The sequence below is a fragment of the Stegastes partitus genome, unplaced genomic scaffold (assembly GCF_000690725.1).
Source record: "Stegastes partitus isolate 25-593 unplaced genomic scaffold, Stegastes_partitus-1.0.2 Scaffold155, whole genome shotgun sequence".
Taxonomy (NCBI): domain Eukaryota; kingdom Metazoa; phylum Chordata; class Actinopteri; family Pomacentridae; genus Stegastes; species Stegastes partitus.
The window spans coordinates 1-17,089 of NW_007577886.1; the positions used below are offsets into that span (position 1 = coordinate 1).

The following is a 17,089-nucleotide window of genomic DNA, read 5'->3' on the forward strand; positions in this document are numbered from 1 at the left end:
TCTAAATAAAAGAAACACAGCAGACAGTAAAAGCATGTAAAATAGGATTTATTCTGCACCGTTAACACGTCAAAGCAGCACAGACATGCCGCCCTCTGCGTACAAACACTAAGGCAACATTTCTATGTACCAAAAATAAACTTCAGAGACAGGCTCGGAGGGCAAAACACAACATGAATGCACCCTACGATGAAAAGTGTTTTCTTAATGGGGGCTGCCACGGATCACATGAACAAACCATTCACCTGACAAAGCACGGTAAAAACTCACACTTACAGTTAACAGCATTGGATAGACACATGAGCACACACTGAACGGTTTACATAAAGTTTCTTTGAAATAAAACTTCTGGAAACTTAAACGATATAAATAGAAAACATTGCCTCAAATAGTATCTTTAAGTGCTCGGAGCCTGAAGCTGCACTGTCACAGAAAACACTGCATGTTGGACAGTACAGAGTTAAATCACTTGGTACAAAACAAATAGCCTTTTTTTTTATTATTATTTAATTCATATTGCTGTTGAGTCACTTCTAAGCTCTGCTTGCAGCAAACTGTGAGGTCTACACTATGGAGCACCAAGTGACATTGTGCAGGCACTTCAATGCAGGTGGTTAGAAGGTCCTAATACAAGATCCTGAGGTCAAAAATCTACTCAGTAGCCTAGTTAATATATTTAAAGTTAACTGTTAGAGCTGTGAGTCTATTCATATCCTGTGTCTATGGTTAAGCATCTCATATCCTGCATTTCACATGGAACACATCATGTTAGACCATCTGATATATTATAACACGGAGCTAAAACTGAAGACCCAACAGACAACCTTGCATGGGTGACTGTCAGCGGAGATGAGTAGAGTGCATCATGATGACATGAGAAATATTTGAAAAAGTTGACCGGAGTGTACAGTATAGCTGCTTTGTTCTTTATCATAAATACATCTATAGGCACCATTTAGCGTGAAGTACTGTGCGTAACAACACCAGTAAGGATCTTTTTTTTAAACAATTGAAAGAAACCTTTTTGCTAAAAGGTAGTGAGGATGAAAACCATGTTAAAAATTACCTCATGAGTCTGTGTGTGTTTGTGTCATCAGGGTGAAATGTGGTCCACGAGACACCAACTGTAGCAGCTGTTTATGTGTCTGAAAGGTTATGGCCAGGTGTTCGCGATAGCGTCACCACCGAGGTCACGAAACTTTACAAGCGTCTAGTTGAGATCAAAATGAAGTAGTCCGACCCATGAGTACTAGTAGTCATGTCCTAATGTAGTCATGACTACTGGGTACTCATGGGTGGGAAACCCATCACAAGATGATCTCCATTTTTGAGATATTTGTGACTTTTCATAGGGTTAGGACTATTTGGTCAATATATGTTTATGGCAAGATCTGTAAATAGGTCACAGTGTAAATTCTGAATTACTCTGCAAAAGAGCCTGAATTTCCATATGGCAGAACAGATGTATTGCATCAGCAAGCTTAACCTCTTTCTTGTGTATAAATATACAGTATGAAATGATTTTTTTTAAATTCAATGTTAATAAATCATGGTGCAGCCCACAGTGAATAAAAGTCTAGCTTGTAAGTTTTGTGAATCCCACACCACCCTGCCAACACACACAGATGGAGTTAACACAACTTCATAAGTACTCGACAGACTGTTACCAAAAAGTGCATGAATAGTTCACAAAATAAATACAAAAATAACATTTATCCAATCATTTCATACTGCACATTGTTTCCTACAATATGCTATGTATACTTTATGTTAAATATGTATATAACACTTAAACAAAAGGGTTCATTTTTAGGGTCAAATTCTTCATATGATAACTGGTTACAGGAGTGTCGATGGCAGGCTTTGCAAAATATCTAAATACAAAATACAATAAATTCTGAGAAATAAATACAATGTGATGAAATCCTTCAAACAAAATACAAAGCTGGAGTGGATGTTCAAGTGTTGTGTAGCTGCAGGATACATTGAATGTTTCTAGGCATATATTTCCCTTCATGAAGTCTCTTCCACCCCAGACCTTCAGCAGGTCTTTGTTTAAATACTCACTTAATTGCCCCTCAGAGTCACATTGTTTTCTCTTTTTCTCTCCTAGTTTGCACACAAAGGTCAAGCTCTTAACCCTCTGCTCTACTGGGTGTCCTACACTGAGCATTGGTGAGATCAGTGAAGCCATACAGGCCCTCCTGATGTGAAAAAAGGCAATGCTGAAACCCATTCTCCATTTTAATGGCCTGCATCTTTGTAGTGCTTTTCCTGAGCAGTGCTCAAAGTGCCTTACAAAACATGTGCATGAAGGTGGACAGTGTCTAAGTGGCTAAATGTAGTCAAAGTGGACTTCAACAATGGAGTTTTGCATTTGGAGTGTAGAGTCAGTGCATTACATTAAATATATAGTTAAATATTATGTCCTAAAATAGGTGAGAAAGATAAATTGTATTACAAATTTGTTCACAAGGGCAACTTATTCAAAGGTAAATATGCATTTGAACTTTCAGCAGTGACCCAATCGTCTCTGCAGTTTGGATTACTATCTAATTTACCTCATGTTAGGTTTTTGAATGTGACCTTAATGCTGGGGTGTGTGACAATCACATAGACATAATCTAATAGTAACTAACTGTAGCAAGCCACATTCTAATACTATGTTTGCTGTGTTCTTTTTTAAAAGCATAGTCTCATAGACACAATGAATCTCAAGGCTTCAGCAGGAAGCTGAAGCAGGATTTCAACATTGCCCTTTTCCACCACCAGGTGGCCCTCATGTTCTGTCAAGGTTTATATGTAATGCAAAGATGATGAAGAACTGTTATATGGAGAGAAAATTCCTATTCTTTCTTAAGTGTCCCTTTCCACTAACCTTTCACAGATCCAATAAGACTGGTTTAGTGCAAATGAAGCAAAATGGAGGGATCCCGGAGCCACTGAGGTCTTTTTTTTCATAAGCACTAAGCTAACAATGGTCTTAAAAAATCTGTGATTAAGAGTAAAGTGGGAAACAAAGGAATAGAGGGCCATTATGACTTGGGGCACAGTGAGGATCTGTTCTTCTTCTACTTAGTCTTTGGGCTAAAGCTGACGCCAGGCCACTCATAGATGTCTGGAAGGAAGGAGTCATACTCGGTGTTCCACACAGTCGTACGTATGAAACCGTTCTTGTCCACAGGCTCAGGGTAACGGAACGCCATGCCTTTAGCATAGACATACTCCATCACCTGAAGCAAAGATGAACAAGTTTAGGATTAACTTAACAGGACACAAGGACAGATCCAAGTGCTATACAGTAAAACAGCAAGAAAACTGCAACCAAATCTGACTAGACAACAGTGTTAGAGAAGGTTAAATGTATATTGTTTGTCAGGCTGTGGGCCATGGATGTAAAAAAATAAGATGAAGACAGCAATGGCTACATTTAGGCTCTAACTATGAAGGTTTACCAACAGCCAAAACATTGGGACACTTGTCACAGGGGGGAACCATTACTTTCAGGAGACGTACCTTGACAGCCATCTGGACAGAGACCTCTCTGATGTTGGAGAGAGGAGGGTAGAGTCTGCCTTCCTCGAGCTCTTTATCAGTCAGCTGCTCCGCAAGGGTCTGGAAGGAGAATAAAAACTCCTTTAGGCTAAAGATTAATTTCTAGGGTTCAATAAATGGAGACAAAATCTACTCCTGTCATTTGTCTGTAATATACTTTTGCTGTTTTTCATCTGCACTAATGTGAAGTCATAGATTAAATACATAAAGAGGAAAATAAGACAAAATAGGACAAAGATAAGATAGAAGATTTGGTAGGCCAAGTGACAGAACTGCCACACCCCCCTTCCTCAGATTACCACTATGCAGATGACAGTGTTCTCACAAAGAGTACTGGCAAATGAATAGTGATAAGAAGTTAAATGAAGAAAGAAAACAGAGTGCAAAGCAGAAAAGGCCTTTTAAAGCTCTTCATCTGTTAGCTGTTATACCAGAGTCTAGAAAGAGAGGGAACAGGAGACATCAGAGGGTTAAAGAGGGTTCAAATGAGCTTACAGGGCATATGCATACAAGACAGCAAGAAAGTGCAGAATAAGGTTAGGGCGAGGTAAAGATGAACTTTAGCAGGAGACAGAGAAATACTTAGTGTTCAGACCTTGGCAGCTTCTAAGAACACCGTGTCGCTGATGTGTCTGACTCCACTGAGGATCACAGCCAGGGCCACACCTGGAATGCATATATAGACATAAGTGCATTTGCTTTTTTTGCATGTTGTCTATCATCCACTGACTGTTATAACACTGTAAGTTCAAGGGATTATTCAAAATTCAGAATGTAGTCATACTTCATGCTCTCCTCTGGTCGTTAAATTACAAATATTCGTTCACCTGGAAAGATATAAGCGTTGTTTCCTTGTCCTGGCGTAAGGACGCGACCATTGCTCAGAGTCACTGGTCCAAATGGACTGCCACTGGCAAAAAGACATCGACCCTGCAGGACACAGAAACAAAGATGTCAGTTTGTTAGGGACAAAAAGAAAAGACAGTAGCAGCGATTTTCTCATGCTTCCTTTCAAAATCAGTCGAAAAAGAAAGCAAAAGCAGGCAGAAAAAAATGCGTACATCAGTTAGTGTGTAGGCATCCTCAGCTGTGCACTCTGCTTTATTGGTGGGGTTACTGAGGGCAAAGATGATTGGCCGTTCGTTCAGCGCCCCCATGGCCTTGATGACATCATGTGTGAACAGGCGTCCAGCTCCGGACACACCTAGAAGACGGAAAGAGAAAAGTTGGTCATCGAGTTTGTGATCCATCATTAGCGCTTAAGTAAAGTTTGAAATGAAAGACAACAGGGATTGGCAGCAAAATGTAAGACTAATTTTTGAGTACTTAATTGGATTGTTGAAAAATTGCTTTACAGCTACACAAATTCAAAAAATGAGCTCATCACCGATGATAGCTGTAGGTTTGATGGTGTTCACAGCATCCAGGAAGCTCTGTATATCCCCTGGACTGTCATGGACGAATGCCTCCTGGTTGGCGTCCGTTTCCTGCGGTCTGCCCTGGAGTCGCATGCAGTGCATTGGTGGCAATTAGAAATCAATAGTAATACAGTAAAACAAGCTAGACAGTGCACAGCGGGCCAGACAGGAAGCCACACAGACGCTTTATCTTCTGGTCATTAATGTTTGAGTCAGACACACTAACCTTTACGAGTAAACCGTATTTATCATACATCCAGATCTTCTTTTGGGCCTCGTCTTGGGACACCCCCGCCTCCGTCATGGCCATTACAATCAGATTGGCAATACCAAGGGCAGCCTATGAAGAAAGTATTTAGACAGTGTAGCCATATACAAATGTAATCTTTATTTTCGAATAAAACAACTAAAAATCCTCTTTTTTTTGGTGTTGATGTTGGACCAGTGCTGGTGAGCGGGGGAGCAGTGTGACTCATATAAATGGGAAAATTGCAAGAAGCAATAAAAAACCAGGAGGGCTTGATTTGACTAGTGGATCAATATTAGCTTACCTCTCCTGCTCCTAGGAAAAGCACCCGGTGTTCAGTGATGGGTTTGCCAACGGCTCTCTGAGCTGCTAACAGACCAGCAAGGGCTACAGATGCAGTGCCTGGAAACATGTAGAAGAACAAAACGGTAAACAGTGGAGTCTGCCTTAAAGAGAACACTCACTGGTTATTTGTCTTCAGGTGATGAGGGTTTACCTCATTTTCAAACAACTACTGAATTCACCTCTCAAATCACAGCTGTCTCCCTCATTAGTGTTTGGTTTTTTGAAATGGATCTGGCAATAATTGCAGCAGTAACGCAGCTTAAAAGGTCGCAGTACTTAATGGATTCTGGATTTTCAAGCAAGTTTCACAAAATCTCAACAGCAAAATGAAAAATAAAAACAGCAGCTCCCCAGAGGGCCAGTTACTGAACAATGAGAGAGCAGGCAATTTGTAGAAATGGCCTGAAACTCGCAAACCTCTCGAATGCTTCTTTTAGCAACACCAACAGATCTGTATTACACCTACTTCAGCTGCTGATTTTAACTGAATATGTAAAAAATGGGCCTCACAAAGCAGGCTTTAAATCAGCTGAACAGATATGCCTTGAGGAAGATGCCTTGAGGATGTTAAAGCCTGGATGGCCCCTAACTCTCGAGAGGAAAACAGAGGTGATTGTGTTTGGCCCTAGCGGCTCCTGTGGATCCTCCCCTTGTGGATTTGGGTCCTTTGGCAGTTGTTGTGAAGTCTACTGTGACTAACTTGGGGTTTAAGATGGACAGCGATTTTAAATTGGACCGCCAAACTAGTGCAGTAGTAAAGTCTATTTTTTTCACCTCAGGCAGCTTGCTAAGGGGAAGCCTTTTCTCTCGCACCAGCACTTTGAAACGGAAATCCATGCATTCACTTTATTTTGGAGTTAGCCAGTCCTCCCTTTACGTCTCCAGTTAAACCAGAATGCTGCCACCTGTCTGCTAACTGGAGCACGAAAGAGGGAGCACATCACACCCATCCTGGCCTCCCTCCACCCTCCACCTGTGTACTTTCGGGCTCATTTTAAAATTCTTTTATTTGTTTTTAAATCTTTAAATGGCCTCGCCCGCTCTCCCTCTCTGAGCTTCTTCACGCCCCTGCACGGTACCTCCGGTCAGCTGATCAGCTGCTCCTTGAGGTACCAAGGTCCAAGCGAACGCTCAGAGGGGACCGAGCGTTCTCTGTTGCTGCTCCTAGAATATGGAATACCTTTGCACATCAGGCAGGCCTCCTCACTGTCTGCTTTTAAAACCCACTTTTATTCACTGGCTTTTAACCCAGCATGAGATCTCGCTCTGTTTTAGTTGTTTTTATTTGTTCTATGCTGTTTTTTTTTGTTGTTTTGTGGTACAGCACTTTGTTTCAGCTGTGGCTGTTCTAAAGCGCTCAATAAATAAAGTTGATTTGATTTGATACATGAACACAATTTAACTCTGACTTACGTATTTTATATGGTGTTAGTGGATATGTGCTTCTAAAAAGTGAACTCATGACAAAGACATTTATGCGTTATGTGTGAACCTTGGATGTCGTCGTTGAAGGTGCAGTACTTCTCCCTGTACTTCCTGAGGAACCGGAATGCATTGTGGTTCCCAAAGTCCTCAAACTGGATCAGTGTGTCCTGCCCATACTTCTCCACCACCGCTTCCATGAACTCATCGATCAGATCGTCGTAGGCCTGAGAGCGGTCTCGCTTCTGGTAAAGGCCCATGTAGAGCGGATCGTGAAGGAGAGTCTAACGGGAGGGCGAAGATAAACAAGAGAGCATGAGGACAAACATTTTACACACACATACATATAGTAAACAGAAAACACAACACGGCCTTCCTACCTCGTTGTCTGTGCCGACATCTATCACCACAGGCAGACACTTCTCTGGTCTAATGCCAGCACAGGCAGTGTACAGGCAAAGCTTTCCGACAGGTATGCCCATTCCATAAACACCCAGGTCTCCTAATCCTAGAATACGCTCTCCATCAGTCACCACTACTGCCTACAGAACGAGAAGAAAATGAGGAGGTGAAAAAAAAATGCGTTAGTTGGCAGAAATGCAGATTAAAATTTTACAAGCACACATTTGTGAACTGTATTAAACTTTAGCCCAGTCAGGTGAATGGAGAAAATGTGGACAGTAGTAGCAGGTCAATTAACAAAACTTTCTGTCATAATTAGAACTTGTATAGCCAGTGTGTTTATAAGTGACTGATTATGCATTTACAGTTAGTTTCTAAATTCTCAGTGCGTGACTTTACGAGTCTCTGTTACACTGTAGTATAAACATTAGTGGAACAGGTAATACTGTGGTGAAGTTGGTTGGTACTCACTGCCACATTAGTCTCTGGCCAGTTGTCCAGGATGGAGCGGACGTGTCCTCTGTCCCGAATGGAGATGAACAAGCCTCTAGTGAAAGAAACACAGGGATAGTTCAGGTGTTTTAGCAATCATGGTACAATTCTATTTTATACAAAATGGCAAAAAAGAGGACATGTCAAAGATGCCAGAAAACACAATTTATTTCATAAACCAGTTCGAAATTCATTGTTCAACTCGTTCAAGTGATTGCCTCATGTTTTAAGTCCTGCATACTGACACCAAACGTGTGAAAAAGTTCATCTGCTGCACAAACCTGGAACGTTTGGCAGCAAATACTGAAGCTTGCTGCACCTTTACTTGCAGGTCAATTTAAATCCACGATCACAGGCGACACTGCTTTTGATTGTAGGTGCTTTTAATTGTGTTTCCTTGTTTGCTTTGTCGTTTTGCCTATTTATTCTGTTGGCTGTACTCTCTACATCACTGTCAATGAGGGCATTTCCTCATTGATTCTTCCAGATTTAAATAAAGTTTGATTTACAAACAATAAAATCTTTAACATTACCATGTGACAAAATCCCTTTACTGTATGCAATAGGTTCCATATGTCTGCCATCAAAGCAAGTCCTACATTAAAGGCTTAAATTCTTAGCAAAAAGCCCTTGGAGGTGATTCTTTAATTATTTGGCTGAATGCTTACTTGGGTCTTCTAAAGATGTGTCCATATTGCGTGCAAGCCAGGCCTACAGTGGGAGTATAGACAATTGGCATCAGTTCCTCAATGTCTTCCATCAGCACCCGGTAGAACAGCCTCTCATTCCTCTCCTGGATGCCCATCAGGTAGACGTACCTGTGTGGAAAAGGATGGGAAGTTAAAAAAGAGACGAAAGGTGAAGCTGTGTATGGCTACACTTTCCAGTCCTTTTAAGTATAAACATGTCCTTACTTCTCCAGGGGATCCGTCAGCTTCTTGAGATTATTCTGAAACCTCATTGCCTGAGTGTCCTGAGTCTCCACTTTGGGAGGCAACAAACCATGAATCCCCAACATCTGCCGCTCCTGCAGAGAGAAGGCCATACCCTGTGGAGAAACACATGCAGAAAAAAGAAAACTGTGAGCAGGAAGACGATAAGAATGAAAACATTGGTTTCTACTTATTGGTACATGATCATTTTTAATTAATTAATTAAACTCAGGCAGCGTTGACTTGAACTGATGTCGATTTTTACTGTGAACTCTTCTTGTAAAACAACAAAAACGCTATATTTCAATTTTATTTCTATTCTAACTGTACTTTTAATTCTAATTATATTCATTTTTATTCCACACGTGTCTTAATATTGGTTCAAGTAAAAATGTAATTCTCTTAAATAATGGTAGAATAGCAGTCTCTCTGTGGAAAGCTTGTCTTAAAAATGCTTAAATATTTTCACCCTGACATTTATTATGGTTTGATATATCATAGATAGTCAGAAAGTGTAAAAAATGAGCATAACGTGTGCAGTTTAGAGACAGTTAAAAGTTAAAATATCAGATCTGCTGCAGCTTTTAACTCAAAATAAACAAATAAACTAAATATTTTAAATTAATATCCCCCACTGAACTAAAACCTGCTGCAGAAAATGTTGCCATATCAGTCGTTCTGTCACTAGAGGGCACACTGGTTACCTCTGAGCCCTACGATGGAGTGACCTATTGACTCCTTTAAAATGACAGCTGAGTGAAAGGGGTAAAACAGATGAAAGCAATTTTGCAGCAGGGTAAAGGGGAAGGAAAGGGGGTAAGAGAGGGGGAGTAGCCCAAAAGAAGCCAATGGAGAACACTGTAGGCAGAAACACCCCGTTTATAATGGCGGTGACGGGGAGGAGGTGAGACGTTTTCATGTTCCTGTGGTTTATGTGAACATGTGTGTGTGCAGCACATCTCTGGATGAAATATGGGCGTAGCACATAGAAGCCATCGTGTCTGGGGCTGGGGCAGGGGCTGATTATTTAGTGAGAGTGATGAATGCTGGGGGCTCCCCTGGAAAAAATGCTGAGTCATGCTGATGGAGCGTTTCACTTCATTCAGCTCTATCGCTCAGTTCCTCTCTGCACAGCGTCACATGCTGCACACCTCTGATATCTAGCTTTGGCTTTTTTTTACATGGAATTTCAATTTTAGGCTTTTCTTTGTTCAAATGTTTTCTGTTTTATATTTCATTCGAGTGCTTTGAGGGATTAAAAAAGTGGCCTCATCTATAAAAAGCACAGGAAGTTTTCAGGTAGTTCCTAGAAGCTAAGTTGTACTGTTTGTGTATGCATTTTTAAAATATATTTATTATTATATTGACATGTGATTTGAAACACAAACCTGACATGGATTTGAACAGTTAAATACAGTTTTAAGACAAAATGTTTAAGTGCAAATTAGACAGGAATTCATTGGCTTAAGTTAAATTTTTTTGTTTTAGTGAATGAAATTGCTCCAAATAGTTCATCCTTCCTGCATGGTGAACATTTATTTTGCATAATTTAATAAATAAACATGAGTGGAGGAGCATAGGATCACATTAATCACTTTAAGCTCATTCACACATAAAAAATACAAAAATAAGACAGTGCTGCCAGAAAATACATAAAAGGTTGTTTGTTTTTAGTTCACAGGACCGTAGGAGGAAATTTACCTTTTCAGCTTCAGTATCAATGACTACTTTAAAGCAAATGTGTATTTTAGTGATTGGCTTCAAACTGTGGAATTCTCTAAAGACATTGTTTAAAGGGTTGGATGATTTTTCTGAGTACAGGAAAATGTACACAGAATAAAAACTAGACTATTCAGAGTTTGGATTAATTAATTAGTATGACTCTTGATTCTTTTTTTCTAATATTACAATAGGTATTGTTGCTAAGAGCAAGCAAAATAAACAATAATTTCTGAAACTCTGCGACCTTTACTGTTGAGTTATGAGATAGGAGAGTCATGACAATGCAGCCTGCTGATGCAAGTCACATCTGCTGTGGTAAATATAGTCTATGACCAACCAGCAACCTGCTCTTTCTGTTTTGCTTCATGCAGTTTTAAGTGTATTTAGATGAACTTGTTGACTAAATACAAAAAGGAAAATAAGAGTTTAAAGGGCCAATGTGAAGGATTTAGGGGAACAGATTAACAGAAATGTAATATAGTCGTGATTGTGTTTTCATTAGTGTATAATCACCTGTCTCTACTAATCATTTCTTTAGTCATTTTTCTCAGCCTATAATGAGCCCTTCATATCTTTAATGATAGTGGGTCCTCTTCCATGGAGCCTGCCCCAGTGGGCGACTATACAGTACTCCAGAAAGGACAAAGCATACATTGCCACAAGATTTAAGAAGCAGCCAGCGTAGGCTCTCCTAAATACTTGGTAGCAGTGAGGGGATTTGAAGCAATCTGCAACCTAGATGCTACTAAATCCTACACTTTAACTGACATTTAAATACAAATTACAGCCTGACATGTACACCATGGAGTTATAGTTGTGCTTCATCCCTGACACCAAAAAAATATCTATTTTTTTCCCCAAGCACATAAATCATATTTAAAAGAGAAATAGTAAATTGTGTAACCTGTGAAAGTGTTTTCTAATATCTAAACAACACCTTTTACTCTGTCACCCCTCTCAATGTCTCTGCCCTTTGTGCTTGCAAACCCCTGGGTACTCACTTTTTCTTGCTCCCAACTTTTCTGCCTCTGTGCAATTTCCTGTTTGCTTGCACACTCGCTCATTTTGACCAGGATTTTTGCACAATGTGCTGCAATGTCAGGCAATCAGGAAAATGAAGAAAGTCATGCTTGGTTGGCTGTTTTAGTTCCAAGGTGAGCATCAGAAGAATATTAAGCAGCTCCACATCCCCAGTTTATTTATATAGATTTAGTTAAACATCTAGTTTTATGAATCTTTATTAAATTCTGTTTGTAAGTTGGTGATCAAATGGATTCAGTTTCAAACCAATACTACACCTTGCTTCATCCATCTTTACATACAGTTTATGGGACCACTGGGCAGTTGGCCTTTGACCAGTGTATATGTCGGCTGGAATGTCTATATTTAGTGCAACATGTCTAGTGTGGTCTAAGTTTAACATAACCTGCACAGAGCAAGATCATGTAACTCCAAGCAGCTACAGCTTCATGTTTCAAATGTCATTTGTTACTTTCAGCTGAAAAAAAACACGCAAGAACGTTGTCACGTTGATGCAGAGTGTGGTTACCTGTGCATGGCAACGCAAAGCACAACATAACATTTCAAGCAGAGAGGGGAAAAAAAAAGAATCTTTGATGTGTTTGCAGAGCAGAAATAAAGAAGCAGTTGCAAACAGAAAGGTTGTTTGGCAACATCTTAACTGGCATTAGGGACTACACCCGACGATGACGCTGGGTGTGGTCAGAGCTGCAACATTTGAAAAATCCAACCAATGCATTTCAGGTTTATGTCTAGATGTTACTCTTAAATCACAGCCTATTTTAGTTTACACAAAATGGCAAAATGCTAACATCTGAGCTGTACAAAACTAAGAAAGAAAAGGCCTGTCAGAACCTTTAAGTCAATTCCTGCCCATCACACTACAACAGAGCTCCTGGCTATTCTTATCTTGGGACGTAAATAGAGATCCTGACACCTCCAGGGCTCCAGGGAGATAGAGAAGTGTTATAAAAAGCCAAAAAAAAAGAAAAAGAGTACGTGTAAGTGGGACTTTAACATTTAAAGAATGTACATGAGGGATACCTCATAACTACTGTCAGCAGTCAAAACCTCAGTCAGAAGGAGACCATGAATATATTGTGTTGAGTCTATTCTATTATTTTCTGCACTGTGACCAAATAATATTGTACAATTTAAACAAAAATCACAGGTGTTTTTATATCAGAAGTATCAGAAAACCTATGTCAATTAGCCCGATATTGTTTTAGTGGCTTTGAAGCCTTTATGTGATAGAGACTGTGAAGAGAAACTGTAAACTGGGAGAGAGAGAGTAAAGGAATGACATGCAGCACATGGATGATAATGGGCTGACACGCTGCAGGATATGTTTATAAAGCTGCCATCTATTTACCCACGATGTCTTTCTAAATGCTGACGCATAAACACAACGTCAGCAATCCACCTACTTTGTTGGTGCGAGGGTTGAGCATGAGGGGTTTGCCCTTCTCTTTGGTGTGGGCCCATCTGCAAACAGAGACGCAGGGCCTCAGGGACCAGGTTGTCCTCAGTCTGGACAACATGGTAGACAGTCACTGGTCTGGAAGGTCCACTGGTGGAAAGATTCTGGGGAAGAGAAGACAAACAAAGTTCAGTAAATTGCCTAGAGTTATAACCCAAATAACACACTGTACAGCACAAGTATTTCCATGTAGTCTTCCTGCTGGGAAGTTAACAGCTGGCTGTAGAAAGCAGCTCTACTGGGATGCTGAATATTATGTGTAGGGCTCCTTGAAAAAGTATTTAAATATAATAGTTCATGGTGCTATACACAATCACTTCAACTCCTTAGGCTTTTTAATGTTGTTAAGCATCATTTGTCTAAGATACATTACCAGAATATGCAAGTTTATATCTTATACGTTGGGTTCCTCGGGCGGTTAACAGCCGTTGCTTTACTGTTAAGCTACTCTCCTGGCTGACAGTCGAGGCCTGGAGTGCACACTTCTTAAACGCATAACAATATGAGACCCCCATCGTGCCTTGACACGACAAATCTATCAGCAGCCTTCAGACACACACACTTATTCACAGGAGCAAACGTATGCATGTGGTGTGCATGGAGGGTCCACACTTCAGGATTACAAATGGTGACAGCAGCGACTGTCATTAATCTGGATGTGGTCCGAAGTGATTTAGCGTGCGATCTGAGAGACAAAGCTCTGGAAGATTGTCATAATCTCCTTCGCAATGAGCTCCACACGAAGACGCACAGCAAGATAAATCATGGTGGAAGCAGCAGAAGATGGATGTGAAAGACGGGCAGATGACGTGCATCACATGCTGGCTGGAAGAAAAACTCCAACTAATAACCACAGAAACGTGGAATCCGGAGAGCAGACGTGGAGGAATAAATATTCTCGGCTATATTGGAAGTAAAACAAGCTCATGAATAAAAACACAAAACAGTATCTGCTGGCAGGATTTCCTAAAATGACACCACATGTACAACTATTACCGTATAATCGCTGTACACAAGGCCCTCTGCTAGACTTTCTGCTGCTGCTGCTGGCCTGAATAGTATCGTCATTGTCAGAGCTATGTCATGCATGTGACCTCTGATTCGCTGCTTAATTGTGTTATACTGTGTAGTGGTGGATGCAGAAGAGGTCAGCCAGAGCTATTCTTACACGATCTCCCCATGTCGTCGACAATAAAGCTTTTCATATCAAACCAGAAATTAAATGCTGCCCTCTCATCTAACTTGCAAACCCAAAAGACAACCTACAATCGCAAGTTATAATTTTTACATCACCAAAAGCAGAGCACATCTCTCTTTTCTTAACACTTTTATTTTTCCACCAAAACCCCCGCTGACCCTTCTTGACTCCAACCCTCAGAGGAAGTGCAACTGGACCTGCAAGCAAGTGACGCAGCGAACAGCATCACACTTCCTACTTTGGCCGAGTTTACTGACCAGGATGTGCAAATGTGTACGAAAAATACTGCTTAGAAATACAAGAAAAACAGCCAGCTACTACAAAAATGTATTAGCTAATTTCTCATATAATTTGTAGGTCAGTGAGGGGTGAGATCGAGATCATTTCACGGCCTAGATAGAACGTGCAGCTCAGCTCAGGTGGCAGAAGAACAAAGTCAGGGACGCTTAATTAGACAGACTTCTATGCGGTCAATATTTTCCTGCCCGCCTACATTCCTCACTACACTCCTCCTGCTGCTATATTCGTTTGTTCGTGTTATCATTGCAAATATCACCCGCACAAAGCAACAGGCAAAGTAGCGCTAAGTTAAACAAATGTGTGTGTCTGCGTGTCTTGTATTACTTGCCAGCTACATCACTTGCAACAGTTTTTTTTAACTCTGTGTTTAATTATTTAATCACACCATAATGGCTTACTTCTGTTTGACATCTAAACCAGCTCAACACTTACAACTGACCTTAAAACTCTCCAAGCAAACAACTTGTGTGATTTTCTATTTGCCTGTTCTTGCCATTAAAGAACGGATTCAGAGGAAGCATCTGTATCTTGTGCACCTTTTCTTTGACCACAGTATCTGATGCAGGAAATCACAAGCGCAGCCAGCTGGCCAAGTCACGCCTCACAACTACACATCCAGGAAACGCCGCCTAGAAAGCAGCATTAGAGCCAAAGCCAACGCCGCAGACTGTATAAGCAGCACCACACATTTTAATTATGGGTGGCTTTGAGGTTCAGCCTTGATGGAGCTTCTGTTAATTCCACTCTTTGTGTTATAGGAATACTTTCTGATGACCCACTTCTACTTGTGCTTTCCACCTGTTTCTCAAGCAAATAAACACCTGATGCCATAATTAGTGATTCAGTGGAGTCCTTAAAATCCGTTTTCAGTTCTATTCCTTCCAGACTTAATCAGTGCATCACCTCTAGGAAATCAAGCATGCTGAGATTGTCTGTAATTGGCTGTTTGGTACTTCTTGTGTCTGCCAAGTAACGAGGTAAATCTTGCACAAGTGCCAGCTTTGTATCATTGTTGGAACACCTAGTGTGAGTGCACATTTCCAGAGCCAGAAACTGGTCTGGACTGAACGTGTAATTGTTTTGTATGCAGATAGCACATGAAAGCAGGCAACCACCCCACCTAGAGTTATGCATTTGGCTTCTTCATCAAATGTTAATCAGAATGGAAGCAAACTGGTTAAGTGGCGCTGATGTCTCCACACAAATACAATATCCTGCCAAGGCTGGAAATCGACCAAACTAAGTATTTACAAGTACTTCAGCTGAGTGGGTAAACTTAAGGTTCAATATAACTCAGTGTGAGTATAACTTGAACATTTCACTTCCTCCCCTTCATACTGTGGGCTACTGATCATTTTTAATTTCATTCTAAACAGGCAGGGCAAGCAGACTAATGCATCTCACATTACTGGCTCTGGTAGAATACAATGACCACACTGACTTAAACAAACTGTTCACTCCATGCATTACTCACCAACAGAAAGGCAGGGTTCTCATTCATGCACACTGTGGACATTTGCTTAACCTGACAAACAATAAATCACACCCACATGCAGGCTTTCATGTGTAAACTATGGCCATCTTGTTTCCTCCTGCAGGAATGCCTGGGCACTGAATATAAAACCCATCTGTAGGGGTTAGCCATTAACTAACATATACTGTCAATGAGGTAAAAACCCAGTAAAATGTTTGGACACTTAAGATTTTTATTGTGCTTAAAGCAATAAAATGTAGAATAGTTTCAGCTCTACCTTTCTATTTCTACTCTCATATTCTGCTTGGAGGTGAAAGTGAATGGAAGGAATATTACTGCTAAGTGTTCAGATTTTTTTAAAAACTGGAGAAGCAAAAAAAAACAAAACAAAACTAACTGCAATCTGCTACATTAGGAAGCTAATTAGCTAGCATAGGAATCTGACGCCAGCAGAGAGCAGCAGCTAACAACTGCTACAAGCTAACATTTGGCTAGCTTAACACACCAACGGACCAAGGTGTATGTGAGCACCGGTTTCAGCAAACAGGTCAGCGACAGAAAAGCGAACACAGTCTCGGTGTTTGGATTTATTAGGCTGAAACAGGAGTCCAACACCAGACACGTCCTGTCCTCATGTCTTCGCTCCCCGCTGACACTCATTCAGACGCCCCCCCTGCTCGCTAGTTCTTGCCTCAGAAAGGGAAGTTCTTAGATGACACAGACTTTCGATTATTTAGAGAATAACGGCCCGGCTTACCTGCTGTTGTGTATCAGAGCACTTACGTTCCTTAACTTGGACAGGTTAATGTTTTTTAAGCATATTTCTCCTGCTGTTAGCTGTGCAACTGCTGCGGTTCACCCACTTGTTCTGTCCCTTGACAGCAGATGAGAGCCGGAGAGAGGACGCAGTCTGGAAGAACTTGGCCGCTCAGCCAATCACATGCTGGCTCTGGGTTACCGTAATGACGGCGACACGCGCAGGATTTTTTTTGTATCTTTAAACCCTATTAGCTGTAATTACGGTAGGGATTCTGACTCAAGCTATCAATAGGATTATAAAAAAACAGATTAACCTTAACTAC

The 17,089-nt window shown here is 40.8% G+C and overlaps 1 protein-coding gene across 1 annotated transcript; it reads right to left on the reverse strand.

Moving 5' to 3' along the window:
* Window positions 1-30: 30 nt before the first annotated feature.
* On the reverse strand, window positions 31-16,888 carry me2 (malic enzyme 2, NAD(+)-dependent, mitochondrial). Its single transcript, XM_008279337.1, has 15 exons — window positions 16,765-16,888; window positions 12,983-13,139; window positions 8,796-8,929; window positions 8,550-8,699; window positions 7,861-7,936; window positions 7,368-7,529; window positions 7,058-7,271; window positions 5,525-5,622; window positions 5,200-5,313; window positions 4,943-5,054; window positions 4,617-4,759; window positions 4,383-4,485; window positions 4,151-4,221; window positions 3,517-3,615; window positions 31-3,233 (listed from the first exon to the last, which is right to left on the reverse strand). The coding sequence occupies exons 2-15, from the start codon at window positions 13,094-13,096 to the stop codon at window positions 3,072-3,074; spliced, it is 1,752 nt and encodes a 583-aa protein (XP_008277559.1). The 5' UTR covers window positions 13,097-13,139; window positions 16,765-16,888; the 3' UTR covers window positions 31-3,071.
* Between the last annotated feature and the right edge of the window lie 201 nt (window positions 16,889-17,089).

Bases quoted from the DNA above. Each gene is read 5' to 3' on its own strand.
- me2 (XM_008279337.1), bottom strand. From the start codon at position 13,096: ATGTTGTCCAGACTGAGGACAACCTGGTCCCTGAGGCCCTGCGTCTCT. The intron at 8,930-12,982 runs GTAGGTGGATTG...GTTTCTCCACAG, and splicing joins TCAACCCTCGCACCAACAAA to GGTATGGCCTTCTCTCTGCA. The intron at 3,616-4,150 runs GTCTGAACACTA...TTCTCCTTCCAG, and splicing joins TGTTCTTAGAAGCTGCCAAG to ACCCTTGCGGAGCAGCTGAC.